Source organism: Ammospiza caudacuta, chromosome Z (genome assembly GCF_027887145.1).
Source record: "Ammospiza caudacuta isolate bAmmCau1 chromosome Z, bAmmCau1.pri, whole genome shotgun sequence".
Taxonomy (NCBI): Eukaryota; Metazoa; Chordata; class Aves; order Passeriformes; family Passerellidae; genus Ammospiza; species Ammospiza caudacuta.
In genome coordinates, this window is record NC_080632.1 from 80,712,679 (window position 1) to 80,731,071 (window position 18,393).

The 18,393-nt window shown below is 41.1% G+C and overlaps 1 protein-coding gene across 3 annotated transcripts in view; it reads right to left on the reverse strand.

The window, feature by feature from the left end:
• CELF4 (CUGBP Elav-like family member 4) overlaps positions 1 to 18,393 on the reverse strand; it is a 695,302-nt gene that overhangs the window by 297,176 nt on the left and 379,733 nt on the right. For all 3 annotated transcript variants that reach the window (XR_009275938.1, XR_009275937.1, XM_058823562.1), the window contains exon 3: positions 5,111 to 5,159. Coding sequence is in view for 1 of the 3 variants with exons in the window: in XM_058823562.1 (XP_058679545.1) it covers positions 5,111 to 5,159 (49 nt within the window). In the remaining 2 variants the exon portion in view is untranslated. The remainder of the gene's footprint in view (positions 1 to 5,110; positions 5,160 to 18,393) is intronic.

Sequence of the window (18,393 nt, forward strand, 5' to 3'; positions counted from 1 at the left end):
GTACTTGAATATTTTGCTCTGAATCTGGAATAAACCCTGACCAAACAGATAGTTTCAGATTTTGCACCTCAAGAAACAGGTAGAGAAATACTGCAAGTTAGTTGAAATACAAAGTCTAAGCCTTCCAGCTGCCAAGCAACAAAAAATGACACAGTGTCAGGATCTTTAGCTAGTTGGAGTGACTCAGAGAAAAGTTAGAAAGTCTCTTTTCCCAAACCGGTGCTTGAAGAAGGAGTCAGAGCTCTTAATTTCTCAGTCTCAAGGTTGTTTATTGTGTCTTATCTATAAAAAATGTTCTCCTGCCCCGCTGAGGTCTGTCCAGCAGGACAGTTCCAGGCCCACTGCCTGCCCCCAGGGCAGTGTTATGTCTTTACACTAAAAACTACATGTATAATATTTACAATGACTTTCCAATACCTATCACCTATGTTAGAGAGTGAGCTTCTACTCTAAACCAATCTGTAAGTGCCAACATCACAGCAGAAGATGGAGGCCAAGAAGAAGGAGAAAGGCTGGACACACCCAGGTTCCTCCATCTTGCCTCCTGAACCCCGATACCAAAAATCTCAAAATCTACTTTCCACCCTGTGATAACTTCACTATTATTCTACTTAATTTGTCATAGCTTGCAAGTCTTCATCTGAAGTTAGTAACTTGCTCCACGAGTCGTAATCAAAACCACAAGCATTTTAAGCTCTGTGCCAGGGTCCTGAGACCCCTGGCAAAAGTCTTAGCTGCTCAAGACAGCCAGAGAAATGTCCTAAGTCCTGACAACACAGCACACACCTCCCTCAAACATGAACAAAAGATAACCTGCTTGAAAGCACAGACAGAAACTTTAGCAGGTTTCTTGCATGCAGAAATACTGCAGAAATACTGCAGTACAATGCACCACAGTCTTTCCTGTTAACCTCTTAACACTCTCTCTGCAGGACACTACACCCTTTCAATCCTAAACCACTCTCTACTTTTCCTTTCTTTACTCCAGGAGCCTTCTGTTTGAAGGCTGGAGGACCCCAAAACCACCACAAAACGCATTTTGGTAGTGACATTTACACTGAGCCAGGGTATAGCACACGGCATACATCTTTGCATGGTTTCCTTCTCGGACCTTCCTCTGTCCTTTGAGAGGAATGTGGGAGCAGTGGAGCATCTAAGCATCACTAACGGGCTGCAGCTGGAGCAGCAGGAGAGTCCTTTCCTTTTAAAAAATGTTACTGCCTGTACAACATAGTGGGACCTAGGGGCTGCGTTTATCATAGGTTAACCCTGCCAGCTGCAGTGAAAGCTGCCTAGTGAGGGCTGGAGATATTGTGGATGAAATAAGAAATGGCTCCAAACTTTTGCCCCAAACCACAAAACAGACTTGAGATCACTCTCTAAGTTTGAGAAACTTTAAGTGATAGATACCTGCAGGCTATTTTTAGAGCTTAATATCAGACAAGGAGCTGAGGAAAACCACCTCCACCAAGGCGAGAATAATAGTGAATTCTAACAGTTTAGTTGGGATTTTTTATGTTCGAAATTTTGATGTGGAGTTCTAGCTTACCTCCCTAAAACTGTATTAGACTAACTAGTCTCTGGCAAAGTAGTTTCTGTATAATCAAGATAAAATGGCCAAAACAAAGGCCAATGAAAGTTCCTAAGATATCCTTAGTAGAGCTGGACTCACAATCTGATTTTTCATGACAAAATATGGAATTGCTCATTTTCTATCATATTCCATCAATTATGTTAGTGTTAAAGTAAAAAGTCTCAATGGACTCTGATCTTCTGATCAGGTATTTGAAACTTTATGAAGCATTTTGTAAAAGGAATACCCCTATAGAATATTTTGTATCTTGACTATGCACATACATGCACAAACAAGCAGAAATGTAAAATGTAAAATTTTCCCAGTAATTGAGACTATTTCCCTAGAGGAATATATTGAGGACACATTAATTTCTATTTCCCATGGGATTGATTAGGCAAATGTAAATAATGCCAGTTTTTGTTTAAAAGGTTTTCACGCTTTGTTTTGCTCACAGTACAATATGGATATTAACAAAAAAATAATAAACCCAGAAAAATTATTAATGACACTCACCATATCCATTTTGGTGGGTTGACTGTAATTTTTGACAGCAATATACTGAACGCTTTCCCAAACTAAGACAGTCTAAATTCCAGCTCACACACACTGAATGCTAACACTCACTCTCATTTCATCTGAGAATTAGGGCACAGGGAGGGTTAAAGACTGAAGAAAAAAATAAATCCAGACTCCCGAACAACAAGAAAAACTGAGCTTAATCTGGTTGAAGGCGAGAATAAATTTGTGACTCTTATCACCTTTTACTTGTGGAAGAACTTGCTGAAAAATGCAAAGATTCCTGTTTCAGTAAAATGCAAGTACTTGTCTCCAAAGAAAACACAATCTCAGTTCCACAAGAATGCTGCTCACCTTTTTCAGTAAAAACTTGCCTGCAAGCTGCAGTTCCAGAAAACACTGCATTTTTTCATTAGCACTGTGGCACCAGAGTTCCCCTTAATCCAGGGTGTCTATTCCCCATGATCCAGAGTGTGGATTTTGGGCAGAGCAAGGACTTGTGCTCCGTGGAAGAGCTGCTTCATCTCCCAAGCCCCTCTCCTCCCCTATGTCCCATACTGATAGAGGGACAGGGTATAATAAGCCACAATTTAAATTTCTTTATTGTTGAGGTTGACCTTTATCTTGCAGCCCTAATGAAGCCTTTTGATGCGCTCCTAAGGCACAGGGCCCCCTTTTTAGCATTCTGTTTGCCGTGCCTGCTCTAACCGGTGGGCTCTTGAAGAACGTAAGTTTTCACACAATGCCTCCCTTGGGTGCCAATTGTTCTTTTCTCCCACAGCTGCCCTTGAGTCATGCCGTCCTGGAGCATCCCCAGCCCAGAAGCAGCTTGTCAGTGGGGAATTAGGACAACGTGTCTTTCACATCAATGATGAGAGCACCCGCTTGGCCTCTGCATTATGATCACCACTGACAGGAGAAATATGGGAGCAGGCTGGATGAGAAAAGATGAGGTTTGTGTAAGATGAGGAGGTAATTAGCTAAAATACAATGGGGAGGGGGCCACGGGTGGGATAATGTGGAATCAAGCTGCTACTGGAGCCCTTTGCAGTTCAAACCACTGCTCCTGAAAGCAGCTGCTCTTAGCAAAGGAGTTTGAAAACCCTCCCCAGAAAGCCAAGCATGTGTTCTCTATTACTGATTTGCATTAGAAAAAAAAAAAAAAAAAAAAAAAAAGATTGGGAGCTACATACCCTGTAGGCGCACTAGGCAAATTGGCCAGCCTAATTATTATTTTTTGGTATGTCTAATTAAATGGACAAAAGGCCTTCCCTTCACTCTCGCTGTCGGCACAAACTCCACTGGAATGTGCTTAATGTCCCCTCATTTGCCCAGGCAGCTGAGCCTTTCCATTTTCCCCTAGGAGACTGGCATTGACAACTGCCCATGGCTTACCCAGTCCTACTCAGACACAGAGCCAGATCATCAGACAAGGATGGAAAGGGGAAGAAATTGACCTGGTTCTATAAAAAAACACTGGACAATGCTGGAGGATGTGATGCGTCTTTGTTGCAAGTCAGAAATGTGCCCTGGCCCTTGAATGCAGAACTTGCCAGATCCCATCAGGTACTTTCCCCCTATATTGACCAAATTCCCCTAAATTTTCTTTATAGAGGTTCTGAAAGGGCAGTATTTGTCTCTGATGGAGATTTCTGGTGTTTTTTCAGCACTCATTTCTCCTGTTCTGCAGTTACACACCACCACAGCCAGTCCTTGCAGAACCCTTTTCAACCTGTAGTTTCACCAGCCTGTAACACCAACCCTTTAACTACAAGCTACATACCAATTCTCCCAACAGCTTGAGTCACTGGAGAGTTTCAGCCTCACACTGACACTGCCAAAGTCCCTGAAATCCACAGCTTCCAAATGAAATGAGAGAGAATGTGGTGCCTTTTCTCTGTGAGGCATTTTTCTCCTTTTAAGTAGTAGTTGCCGGAGATTTCCACTAATGCCAGCACAAAGATAGTCATCCCACAAATGAGGATGAGTTTATATTTATGGTGGAAATTGAAAAGTTTTCAGACATCTAAGAGCCACATCATTGCTAAATGACAAAATCTACTCCCACATTTATCAGATACATAAGCACTAGAGGTTTTTACTGAAAAGATGAGGAAAAGGCTCTCTATTTTTTTCCCAAAGAGATAGGGATAGAGAGGAAGAGTACATGTCATTATATATATATGCGTGTGTATATATATATAAATGTACAGACACAAGAAAAAAATAGCAGGATGGTAATTTATCCAGCATAACAGACCATCTCACACTCTCTCAGTGATCTGTGTGTTTGATCTGACAAACAGGCTCCTATTAGAAGAGTACGGTGAAGTATCACCACATCAGTTCAGGTAAAAAACCTTTTACAGGAAACACCTCATCACTGGTGATCTATTGAACAATCACTTAACAAAGCCTTCCAAATCCACTGTGTAGAATGGAAAAGCAAAATACCAGCTCCTGATTTCAGCTATACCTGTGCAAATCCTGAATAACTCCCAGGGTCTGGGAGAAGTCTTCAGTTTCCACAACAGGTTTATCCAGATAAGCTGATACAGGTGCAGAAAACTCTGCCAGCTCAGAATTTGCTTTTTCCAGAAGCAGAGTTACTTGAGTGCATGCAGAAACAACATGGTTAGAGGAACCATAGAATTTCTGCTTTATCCTAACCAAATTAAACACATCTACAGCTCAGCCTGACACGGGCTTGAAAAAATCCCCATTGCTGTCCACTGCTGTTAAACTTTGTTAAGTCACTGCCTGATGCTTCACTTCTTAACAAGGCAGTTATTTGTTTCTCAGGCAATCGCTGGCACCTGCCTGCCTTTTAAAATCAAATAATAATTGAATATGAGGAAAGTGAGACGAAGTAAAGGAGATTTAATAAAGAGAATCTTTGCTGTGGAGGGAATTTCTTTGGCAGTGATTACGTTACTAATTGATCAGCACATTGCCTGAGAGAAGCCAGAGACAACAATTATATTTAGCACTGTGGCTGAAAGCAATGCAGTCAACTACCTCCTCGGCTTTCGCTGTCCGCTGGCTTCACCTGGATCGGTCTGTTCATCTGCAAGGAAGAACAAAGACAGACATGTAATTAATGGAGGAGTCAGACATTCATATACAGAGGCTTGCTTTGCTTCTTTACTGCGCATCATAATTAGCACCAGAATTTACTCCACAAGGGGGGGGAAAAAAAGCAATTAGTAAACAAAGAACTAACCAGTGCAGGCTGCGGCATGGTCTGAGGCAAATAAATCAGTGTCACTCCTGTTACCCGACAGTGGCTTTGTTGAATCACATTGGGAGAGGGATCTGACTTATTTCACACAGGTCATGAAATTTTAAACATAACTTTTAAAATTTCTAATAGTTTCCCCTAGAAACACTGGTGCATGACAGCAAAAATGATTTGTCAGAACATCAGGACCAGTGAAACTTAAAGTGCAAAAATTTCTTGAGATTGGTGTGATGGGAAAGAAATTGAAAAGCTAATTCCACTTCTACTGTTAGCTCAGTAGGATAGTCATGTGTGAGACAGCAGCCTCCATTTCAAACCAGGATTTGGATCTAACTTGTCCACATGCTGCAGGAGTATTGGATACTGAGAATTTTCTGGTGGTAGAGGACCAGATGTTCCTTCTATTGCTTTTTCAGATATCTTTTTCCTTTCTCATATCACTATACGAGTAGGATTAAAAACCTTGCCCACTGTGTTGTGAATAGGTTTCTGTTATTCAAATCATCCCTCTCTCACTCAACAAAATCACTGGGGACCATCACTATCCCCAGAGCTGCTCACTCCCAGGAGAGAGGGCAACAGATGCTCACAATGTTCTTCACTGGCAGTGCCTAACATGATGTGGGAGCCTGAAGAACAGGGATGAGGGTAAACCCCTCCTGTCAATAGCCAGGAATGCAGACTGGATCAGAAACAGCTAAGAATTTAGTCTGAAAGCCCTTCCCTGCCTCATACTTCTTGCCACATAAAGCAATCAATACCCTGTGCAGATGGAGTATTCAAAATATCTTTCTATGTGTGACCACCTCTGAGCAGAATAAAAATATCTTTTTGATTTGTCAACCAACAAAGAAAGTACAAGTTCAAACAAGCATCACAAGGAGCATGAGGTCAGAAGGCAATAGGAATCTCCTAACATATGTCTTCCCAGTAAAGTCAGACCACAAATTGGCTGATGAATATCACAGAATGCCTTCAGGGAATTAATCCATCCCTTATTTGTAGCTAATCATAGTTGGGCAGCAAGGCCATTAGTTTCATTTTTCCTTTTTTTTTTTTTTTCTCCTAATTTTCCCCCTTTTTTTTTTTTTTGAAAAGCGCTTCATAATAAGTTAGATTTATTCTAATTGCTCTGCACACATTTTTAGTAACAACAAGTTATCAAGCTGGCTGACAAGTAGGTTAAGATGATGAAGAGCCTAGCAGATCCTGCTGTATTGTTGTCTCTAGAGGAAAATGTACTTATCCATAAAATGACTACAGTTGGACTCACGCAAGAGGAGGATCCATGCCTACAGATGCTACTACTGAGCAGTTCCTGCTCTCCTCTATGCCTGTGCCATCCAACAAAACCCAGACAGCTGAAGTGCTGAAACCAACATAGAACTGGTAATAGCTAAACCTTGCATCAGCCCTTACTTCTGCAAAGTTGCTCACAGAGGTACTACAAGGTGTTAGCAGGGCAGGGGTGATGTATGAAGCAGCAGCAGGGTATTCTGCCACAGGGCTCCTTTATACCCACATGTGAGCAGCTGGCTGCTGCTCACACTCAATGATCTGACACCACACAGGCGAGGAGAGAACTCAAGGCCATGTAACGCCAAATGTGTGGAAAGTGTAACTCTGAGCCACTCTTGAACTTGGTGTTTGAGGCATAAACCGTGCATGGTCTTTTGCAGTGCCTGTTCCTCTCTACTGATCATGGAGGTTGTCTTTGCATTTAGACTTAGCTGATGTGAACCCCACCTTGCTTCTCATGTGCAGGACAATGAAGGCAAATTCCCTGGTTGCTTCCCTGGGCTGCTCAGCCTCTGGCTGTTTGTGTTTGCAGCAGGCTGGTGTTGGCCATCCACGTGCCAAAATCTGACTTGAGACCTGGTTACTTTTAACATTTGCCCCCTTATTCCAGATTATGGGCTCCTGATGGGAACCTTATGTCTAATCCACCCCTATGGTCAGAAAAGGGGATTCAGAGGTCCCTGGTGCTCATTCCAAGACAGCCAGAACCTGCATCCCAAGCAGTCAGAGGAATGTCACAGTAACCAGGAATTTGCAGGAGGTGTGCAGGATACAGCATCAAGAGGCAAAGTCTGAAGCCCGAATGGACACAGCCTTGAGATACAGAACATCCCATAAATCCACCCACATAGGTGCTGATCTGCATTGTGCTAAAGTCCATGAAAATTTCCACTGAACTCAAATAACTTTTGGATCCAGCCTTGAGGAAAACTAGACAGATTTCATCCTTCTTTCTGAGTTGAATGAAGTCAGTTTGCACAAGGCAGAGGACATTATCAGACCCTTTGGCAAAAATGAAAGGATGCAAATATGTGTTTGGACTTTGGTTGGTTTTTTTTTTTTTTTTTGGTTTGTTTTGGTTTGGTTTTTTGTTTTTGTTTTTTTTCTTTCTGATATTGAGGAGTGAGAAAAAGCAGTCAGTTCTAAAGAAAATTTATAAAAAGAGTGAGACACTGAGCATCCAACAGAGGAAGAAAAAACTGAGGAAATTAATAAGTAAAAGGCTAGTGTAATTTAATGTACACTATGATTTATACACTTGACAATTTCTTTATAGACCAAAGAGAAAGTGCTGCCTGAACGGAGCCCATAATACAAATTGAGATCATCTTGACATGAAAGACACCAATTATAGGGAGAAACACTGAGAGGAAAATAATTAAGTTTCCTTTCTCCATCTATGGAAATTTTTTTTCATACAGACACTCTGGGAGCAAGGACCTGTCATGGGGACCAGAAAAGGGCTAAGTGGGGAAATAAAATGGCAGAACAATGCAGCTTTCTAACCCTGGGGAGATGCCTTAGTGGGGATAAGGGTATTCAGATATTCAAGTTCCCTGCTTATTCTTCAGCTGGAAGTAGCCATAAGTTAAGTGGAATGAAACTGAAGTTTATATTCCAAAATGAAGCCTTCTGAAGAGTGTTTGGGGAAATAGTGATATGGACATCTTTAATATGTGTCCTGTCTTGGTGGACCCTGAGTGTGTGACAGGAGAAAGAATATTTTCCAGACAGCAAATCTGATTAATACCACCAGGAAATCCACCTGGGATCTGTGGAATTACAGATGTGGCTGTAAGGTGTTATTAAACCCTGTCACTAGAAGGCTTCAAAAGGGATTTGGCTGCATGGGAAAGGACCTAGGGCAGGCTGACCCAACATCTGAACTGGTGGATGGAGTGAGTGCACTGTCAGGCTTTCCTCTAGGATGTGCTGTCCTTTCAGTGGTCCTTCTTTCCTCTGCTCATGGATGCTCTTTGTGCTCTCATCTGAAATATGATCATGCTTCCCTGTTCCATGTCACCCGTGCTGGGGTAACACTGAGAAAGGATTAAATTGTTTTACCATTTTTTAGTCCCAAAAACATTCATCTTCTCTTTAAATTCTCTACCGTCCTTTAAGACCTGACTAAAATTTTTTATTCCCTCCATAATATGGAGATATCTGACTTTATGGTACCAGAATGCTCTATAGTTATAAAACCATTATAAATCAGGACAATGTTTATCCTCATTCATGATTCAGAGTCCCATTTGGCCAAAAATTTACTTTGAAGTGCTTCACTCGACAACAATTTTGTAGCAAAGATGTGCTGAGGACCACTGAGGCACAGGGATTTAGGCAAGAGCCAAATAATTTAATCTGGATTACATATATAGGCAGAGTGTTCAGAGAGGTGGTGAGACAGTGTTATGCACAGCAGAGTTTTATGCACAACTGTGTTCCCAGTGTGGAGTCAGGAAAAGCCTGTGGCTCAGGTTCCCCATCTGTACTGGGAAGAGGAACCATGGCAGCTGTGAATGGGCCCATTTCAGGAAGAGGTGTTGCGTCCTTTTCCTAAAAATGCCATAAATATTTGTGTTGATGGTGGAGTTAGAACTTCACGTGCATCACACTTCTCATTTTCCTGTGATTCTTTGCAGGTTCATCAATGATGAATACCACCCTTACCAGCACCTTTGCAAACCTTAGGCAAGGTGATCACACTTTCTACGCTTCATACCCTTCCTTCATTTTGGGTTGCCCTTTCTTCTTTTTTGCCAAAAAACAAACCCATCCAAATTATGCCAGATGCCACCATCTCACACCAAATTGCCACTGCCCCACCTACGCCCACCCCAATTCTCCCAGCAAGTAGAAACACAACATCATTTTTCATGTCCAATTACAGCCACTGTGGTGCCACTGTTAAAAGACAGCGCAGGTACCCCTGTCAAAAAGGGTTTGAGTTACAAGAAGCGATGAATTATAGCAAGCCCTTTTTCAATTCTCCACAGAAATGAAATGTCAGAGCTTGCTGCTGTATTTTTCTCAGCACCATCAGCTACAGGCCACTGCAGGAATTAGACAGGGGACAGACGCTTTTCTGTATCATGATTTTTCTTTTCCTAAGGTTGTCGTTTTTTTGCCCCACCAACCTTTTTCTGCTCCCTCTGGCTTTGATATTAATTTAGAGCAAGTAGAAGCATCACCTAGGAAAGAAGAGTAGGAAGCAGAGACAGCTGATTTCTCACTGTCTCCATCTTTCTTCCTCTCACTGTTCCTACCACCCTTTTCCTTCTTGTCTCACCCACTTTTTCATTGCTCATCAATGTACCTTCTGTTTTTAAGTAGGTCTAAAACTCTACTTGAGAATGGACAAACACAGAGATTAAAAAAAATCCCTCAAAAATATGGAGCTATTCTGAATATCTTAAAATGTGCTCTGAAACAGGAAAGAAAAGGGAAAAGATGAGGAGATTACTGAAGATGAATTAAATGCCACTAATAGGAAGATCATGACCAAGCAGAAGAGAGGCTGGAGATAATCTGCTGGTTGTGCTTAAGGGTGATGTCACTTCAGGAGACAAAAGGTTATTCTAGAGCTTGTGTGCTTTATAGAACCATGGAAGATTTTCCTGCCAATCATATGAATAATAATAATAATATTTCTACCATCCTTAGAGGTCTTAAAATAATTGAATACTCCTTGAGGACATATTGGGGGTTTTGGTTTGTATCAAGAACCATGATGAAAGGATTTCTGCTGCCCATATTTCTGGAATTTTCCAAAAATGTAAAAAAAGTAGAGGAGCTAACCTCTGTCAAGGCCTGTTTCCAGCTCTCTCCTGGGTTTCTGGGTGAGTTTGGACACATCATTACATCTGCCTCTTTCTCAACTTTTATTCTACTAATGAAGATAAAGATATCATCATGTAGTATTAAGGTGGTTGATGGAAAAAAAAAAGTGTCTAAATTCTGCTTTTAAACAAACAAAAAACTAATAAACAAACATCCTGTCATTTCTATGCTTGAATTATGTGGACACATATAACAGCAAATAACAAACTCTTCATTCTCACTGAGGTTGTGTTGTGTTTGGTATTGTTCAGGGATCAGCCCCCTAAACTGATGATGAAACTCAGCTGTGACCTGGTCATGAAGAATGCCAGCTAGCAGGTCTTAGCAAATGTTTATTGGGCACTCCTGCATCTCTGTAGCTGCTGGTTAGCTTAATGGAAAAAAAAAAATCCCCAAAATAATATGCTGTTCTTGATGGTTTTGTGACATAGCTCAGATGTTAATTTGAGCTAGGAATAGTTTAATACCTGCTCTGAAATTTTCAGAAAGTACGTTTACTATTTATTTCTTTGGTGAGTTTTTCTGTTTCTAATCTCTCCCCAAAATGCTTAGAGGAATTTCATTTTACAATTTCTGCCAACTGAGTCTGCCATGAGTCTTTTTTGAGTCTGCCACGTGCACAATAGTAATTTCTCCAAATTCAATACAGCTATTTATGTGAGCAAAGGTATTGGCAGGAACGTGTTTATGGGAGTGGGTCATAATTTTTAAAGCATTGAACAAAATCTGCCCTGATAGAGGGCCCTAAGGAAATGCAAAGTATATCAGTGTCAAAGTTGGAAAAGCCAAGAAAATCACCTACAATTGAATTGTGTATGTGTAATTGCAAAGTTCAAGTAAATCACTCTGTACCTGATTCTGAGTGACATAATTGAATTACAGTGATCTAAACTAGATAGCCATAAGCATGAATCCAAAGCAATCTCCTTTCTCTGAAGAAAAAAAACAACAAAGTCAGGGCTCAGGTGCTCAGCTCAGGGAAATTTCTTCAAATGCTACAGAATCAGGAAAGTCTCTTCACCACAGGTTAGCTGCACAAGTAGACTTCTATATTTGTCTATTTCAGCTGCAATTCATAAAGCAAAAACCTGTCCCCAAGTAATAGAGGTAAGTGCTATGTATGCATGGATTGATGTGTAATTACACATTATCCACATTTACTGTGGGCACTCCGAATTGATAAAATGTTGGGTTAACAAAAGAGTAAGGAGAGGAAGTATTTTAGAAAGTTTTTTTAAAATTACCCAAAAAACCCCAAACTAAATCACGTAGGTTTCCCTTGCTAGTAATGCATTGCCTCTGAAATGATTATCCCAAACCTCATCTTGGTAAAGGAGTCTTATTTCATCCCCACCACCCTCTTCCCCTCCTGTTGAGATGTGTGCCATAGGTATGTACACAAACAGATGACAAGACCTGAAATGGCAATGTGTGAAATATGAAAAAAACCCCACTGAAGGGTCTGACCTTTCCAAATCAGTCAATGCTCTGGTGCCTACCCCTGAGAATGATTGCTACCGGCCATCCCTGCTCTCTGAGACTATTTCTATATATCATATAGAACATATTATAACCCATCTGTCTAACTATTGATTCATCTTTCTCCTTTTCTCCCGTGTGTAGATGAATCCAGAGGGGCTCCAGTTCAGTTCATGCTCACGAGCACAAGCCTGTGGCTTCAAACTCAAAACTTCTTCCTCACTCAACGGTTTGGGCTTGAGTTTGAATAAACTGCTAATCTTGCTAATAGGCAACTACAGACTTTCCAATACAACAAGTAATTTTTTTTGTTCCTGGGGTAGCTGAGCATGTAGTGTTTAATCTTATGGTGTTTTTTGTTTTAAATGAAGTGTGGTAGGGTAAAGGGAGAGCTCAGTCTTCATCCTGTATTTGAGGACAAAACACAGGATGCTTGGAGTGAAGCCTCATTTTCCAAAATGAGATAATCAGAACTGCCTTTTTAGCTTTTATTTTTGTTTTTTGTTTGTTTGGTTTGCTTTGGTTGGCTCTTTTTAGTGTTTCTATCTTATAAATATTGTTTCATGTACAAATCTGTATGTGAAACAGACAGCAGGAGATTTCCTTAAAGCTTTGGGCAGTGACACTGTAAAAATGGTGTTTGGTAGCTCTATTTTCACTCCCTAGACTGTGCTGCCACGTGGTACCTTGGTGGCTAAGGACAGAAGATGATGCTCTGATCACCCAGATGGGTGTTTATTGCACTCATGGATCTTACTTGGCTCCTGCCCTTGACCTTTCTTTCCAGGAAAAGAAGGGTGTCTTGTGGACAGTGACTTTTGAAAAGGTGTCTGTAGCCCCAGACCCCTTACATAAGTGAGAAATCCCTGAGCATTTAGTGAGCACACTCAAGGATGTCAAGATTGGCCCTCTGGACAAGCTAAGCCACATAAAAGGGTCTATTTCTATGTGCATCCTTAAAGCAGAGGAATTACTCTTGAGTGAACATGCTGTTCATTAAATCTCGTTTTCTGCTGATATGATGAGCAACTACAATGTGAAATTCTGTTCATAAGCACATCAAATTCTAATATAAAACTAAGTCAGTCTTTTGCTGTCCTTTCCTCTCTTCTTCCCTAGTATTAGTAGGAAAAAAATTTTCCATAATCCTATCTTTCTTCTAATTTCCTTATCAAGTTTATTTCAAGATAATTTGCTTCCAATTTTAAAATATGCCCAAACACCTTCTATCAAAAATCTTCTCTATCCCTAACTTTTTCTATTAGCCAGCTTAGCATGTATTGAGTAAAAAGAGACCTCATTCTCTTTCACTTTGATCCCAAACTCCTTCAAGGCAGAGTAACAGTGTAGTCATAGAATGATGGAATAATTAATGCTGGAAAAGATCTCTAGGATCACCAAATCCAACTGTTAATACAACACTGACATGTCCAGCGCTAAACCATGCCTCTCAAATGTCCATCTGTGAGCTTTTTGAACACTTCCAGGGTTGATGGCTCCATCACTTCCCTTGGCAGTCTGCCCCAGTGATTGACCACCCTTTTGGTAAAGAAATATTTCCTAATATCCAACTGCAACCTGCCCTAGCAGGTCTACAACTTAGACCATTTCCCCTTGTTATCTGAGAGAACAACCTCCACCTGGCAATGACCCCTTTCCAAGTAATTTTAGAGTGACAAGGTCTCCCCTGAGCCTCCTTTCTCTCAGGTTGAGCTCTCCATTTCCCCCAGCATGTGAAGGCAGTCCAAGTGGACACTACAAAGACAGCCTCACCCTAACACACACAGACCCTCACCCTGCAGATGGCTAATGCATGTATGAGGCATCACAGCATTTAAATGAGCAATGAGAACATGAGCTGAGGGTCCTGGATCAGTTTTGCAGTGCTCAGCTAAGGTGTTTTTGGTGGTGGATCTCTCTCTGTCTGCATCTCCCAGGTGAAGGCCTCCCCTCAGACCTCACATCCCAGTGGTCCCACAGGTGCTCCTGGTGCTATTTTGCTGCTGTCTGTTGGGCAGGTGGGGTGTTCTCTGCATGTGGGGCACACCATGGTCACACAGAGCCCTGGGGACTCCTCAGCACGGACATGAGCAGGGATCAGCAGTCAGATCACAGAGACAGTTGTGTCCCTGAAGGCATTGTGGACATAACCCTTGCTCCCTCACGAGGAGATGAACATCTGCTCTTGTCTCTACCTTACCCTGGGCCCATGGCCTCTGGCTATTGGAACTTTCCTGCTGTGCTCTTCCCTCTCTGAGCTTTATCTCTTCTTCTGAAGCAAGACCCAAACGTTGCCTTTGCCACTAATGGTTGCTTGGCTTGACTCTGCAGACTTTAGGCAAGGCCAAGCTCCATTGACTTCAGTGCTTTGAGTGCAAAAAGACCTTGGCCACCGTCCATCCAAGAAGATTAGACCTTCTGTGCTTGTAGCTTTGTGTGCCTGGCCACAAAGATAAGAACCACAGCCAGCCCCTTTGCCTATGGAGAAATTATTTCCACGGCATTGCCATTCAACAAACAACTGAGTAAGCTGGGTAAATTAACTAGCTGCTTTCACCCACTGCCAGGACCATGAAATACAGGCTCTCTCACTGCTAAATGTGCAGGTAGCTTCAGAGCATGACTTTAAACACAGCCTCCCCAAGAACTGAAAGAGGCTCTCACCAGGTTAAGATTGCAAGCAGGGTTTTCCTTGGTACTGGGCTAGAAAATGTTCTTCCCCCATCCCTGGTCCTGCTTCCAAGGTCAGTGTGTTCACTCTCTTCCTCCTACACTAATTTTCCTTTTTTAAAAGGTTAAAATCACCTGCTTGCTGTAGTATAATAGAGAGCAGACCATCACCTCAGTTCTGAGCAACAGGCCCAGACCCAAACCTATTCTAAGCAGAATGCTCTGATATTTCTGCACCACAAGAGTTTCCTTCTAAACATGTATCCCTATCCTCTGCAGGTGTTACAGTTGTACTCTCAGTTCTATTAACAAACAAATAAAATTTAGTCTTTTTTTTAGACAGCCTGAAACAAGTTCCATCTGAGCAGAAGAGCCCCCAGCAGCCATGCCACCTTATCCACTGACTTGTCTAAGCTGGTTTGAAGCCACATCTCAAATCAGATGTGTGAACACCTTGTTCTGATGATGAGCCCCTTTAGCTGTGCACTGGATCAGGGATCCTGAGCTGGCAAAAGGAAAATAAAAAATAATTTTACAAAAAAATAAAACAAACAAGGAAACACTCAGAGGAAGAATAAGATTATCTTAGTTTTGATAGTGCCCCTTTAGAGAAAATCTTCTGTGAAGGGACTTAGAGTATTAACTTTTTCTTCTGCCCTCCTTAACAGCTAGGAAATACATACAGGGTATGATTTTAAGCCCATTCAAATGCTCAAGTTAGTTCTCAGTTTATAACAGTAAATGAATAAGCACAAGCTGGAATCTTGCAAATTTTAGTAGAGCCTTCAAAAAGGGGAAAACCAAAATCCATAGATTCCCAAATATTTCCTGAATTGGGAAAAGGATGGAAGGCTTGAAAAAACCTGAACACTGAAACAAAACCCCACAATCATGCCAGATTTCAGACCCTCAGTGCAATTCTCTGCACCAGTTTCAGCCTGTACCAGGCCCTCCAGTGCAAAAGGAGCTGCCTCTCACTCCCATCTATGTATACCTGGTATCATCTGGTCCTATGTTTTGACAATTATCTGTAACATAATTACCAGACTGATGAGTCTTGCTGATTAATTATGCCATCCTTCAAAGTTGATCTGGGTACTTAAAATAAACAAACACCCTGGTTGGGTAACAAAGGTGATTTTCTCTCTCTGTTCCAGGCAACAAAGGCTAGCAAGCTCATTCTGCTGTGTAGGGATGTGGTCAGAGACTCCCAGAGATTGGTTTCTGATCTGTCACTCATGTGGAGCTGCTTCTCTTCTGGTCCCTGATTGCACCCTGACTTCCACCCCTCCTGAATGATAAATATTTCCCCTCCTCTGAGAGCTATCCAACAAAATTGGTGTCTGATATTAATGCATCACTGATGCTTTCCTCCTCTAATTATGCCTAAATATTGCCTTTCTTTCTTTTCTGCCTTGAACAGCCACATTTTTTTTCTTTTTTTTCTTTTTTTTTTTTTTTTTTTTTTGCATCAACATGTACCAAAGCATTAAACAAGACATTCCATTAATTTCTTCATCATCATAACTTAAGCCTGGGACATACCCTTTAAATATTCATTCAGCTATGAAAACTGGGCATTAAAATTTTAATAATGTCAAGCTCATTTGAACTGAGCTCCTGGGGGACTATTACGATACAATTAGAATAAATATGATGATTGATTTGGTGTAAAGGTTCACCTGTCCACATGTGTTAGTGGCTGGAAGCAGTGTGCCACCTCTGGCATCACAGCCAACAGATCCAAGTTATTTAAAGTTATTTACTACCTTCCCCATCACCCCCAGTCCCACTTGCTCACAAGCCTGACCCCCTCACTCGCTCTCACAGATTTTTGAATTGGATTAAGTTGGAAGAGGCAAAGCAGAGGGGCTTTACTAAGAGCTGCATCCAGCAGCACTCTCCTCCATCCTTCCCCTTCCTGGGCTGTGGATGAAGAGGGAGAATTGTTCAGAGACACAGAAAATTTCAGCTGTAAACTTTCTGGAGTCTGTGGCCATTAACTTTTTGCTAAGTGTGTGTCTGAGCTCCGGGGCCCTGCTGCTCCTGGGTAGGAGGGTGGCAAGCCCAAGCAACACTGACATGTCTGAACCAGCCTGGAGGAGAACAAGGCTTGTGTTTCCTAGCAGGATCCATCCTGATTTCTGGAGATGTGATGCTGACAGTAAAAAAGAAGAAAAAAAAAAAAAAAGCAGAGGGGGAAACCGAGCAAGAAATCACACTACTTAAGGAGCCTTCTGTTTCAAACGCAGGATGTTCTCAAATGCACAGAGAGATAATTAAAAGATTTTGGTCCACTGGGTGCTGAGCATATTTGAAAATTTGGGCCAGATTGTACTTTCTCTCTCTGCAGTGTGAATTGGGTGCTACATGGTGTAAATATGAAAGGAGATTAAATGGAGCCATCACCACTGAGAACAATCGTTGGGCTTTTTTTTTTTTAAATCATCTACTTTAAATAAACTATTCATTAATTCTTTGAATAAGGGTAAATTGCAAACCTCTCTGCATTTAAAGGTAACCCTTATCTAGCCCTGCTTACAAGCACTGCCAGAGATTCTAGCTTTTGGGGCTTTACCATCAGTCTCCTGACATATGGTGCTTTCCTTAAATCCTAAACTTCTGGACCTGAGTAACTTTTTAATGAGAATTTTAATTCCTGAATGAAAGAAAATTCTTAATGCTTAAAATATCACTTAAAGAAAACAAAAATGTGAAAATAAATTTTCTTTATTTATACTATTTTATCATACAGGATTGCTTGAGATAATTTATGCCTGATGCATTTTTATTGTTGGCAATGCTAATTATTAGAAACATTATTTGATTTTCACTGTTTTCAGCTTTTTTTTTTTTCTCTCAATATTCTGTTAAAAGAATGTACTGATCCTAAATCTGTCACTTTCTTTCTCAAATTCAAATCAAGTCCTGCTGCTTTTCCAATTTATTGTCTCTATTTCCATATGATTTATTTTTAATATTAACTTTTAGTAATACTTTGGTGTTATTTACTTTTACACTCCTACCTCTACTCCTTCCAAAATATAAAAGATTCTTAAAAAATTAACTCAACCCATTACACATTACAGCATGGAGACAAGAAAGGGAGAAAATGGTCACCCAGGGTTGCTTTGCTCTGAAAGAAAGCAGCAGTTTGGTGAACCTTCTTACAGTGAATGCAGACCGTGAAAAGATACAGCCTTTTGTGCTGTTCCCAAGTCTATTACCTATCATCTCCTTCCCCACTAAGTTTCCTCCATGGAAAAGGGGTTAGACAGTAATCTTTACCTTCAGGGCCCATTGTGAGGATTAATTAGATATTATTCCTAAAAAATTGTAAAGTTTTAAGATGCTCTATGAGCTCTCACTGTTATTATAACGTGTCATACCTGCATAACGTCTACTCTGCAATATTACCCCTTGGTTGTTCAAGACTACAGAACTGCTGCTTCTAATTGAGTTAATGGCTTCATAGGTTGGTAATTTAATAAAACAGACTGCTTAAACCAGCAAGGTTTTGATTAAATGGGGTGTGTGCAAAGGGGAATTTATATTTGTTAGAAGCTCTGCGAATCCAAGGTATGAAGGCACAGATAATGCTGGTGTAGTACCTTACACAGAGAGGAAGGAAGGACAGAGCTGAAAACCATGGAATCAGGGAAAATCTTGAGTTATAAGGGCCCATAATGACGATTGTAGTGTACCTAACACTTGCCTATGTGACTTGGACAATGACAGGCTTAGTGCTCTTTTGAGTCTGTTCCAGTGACCA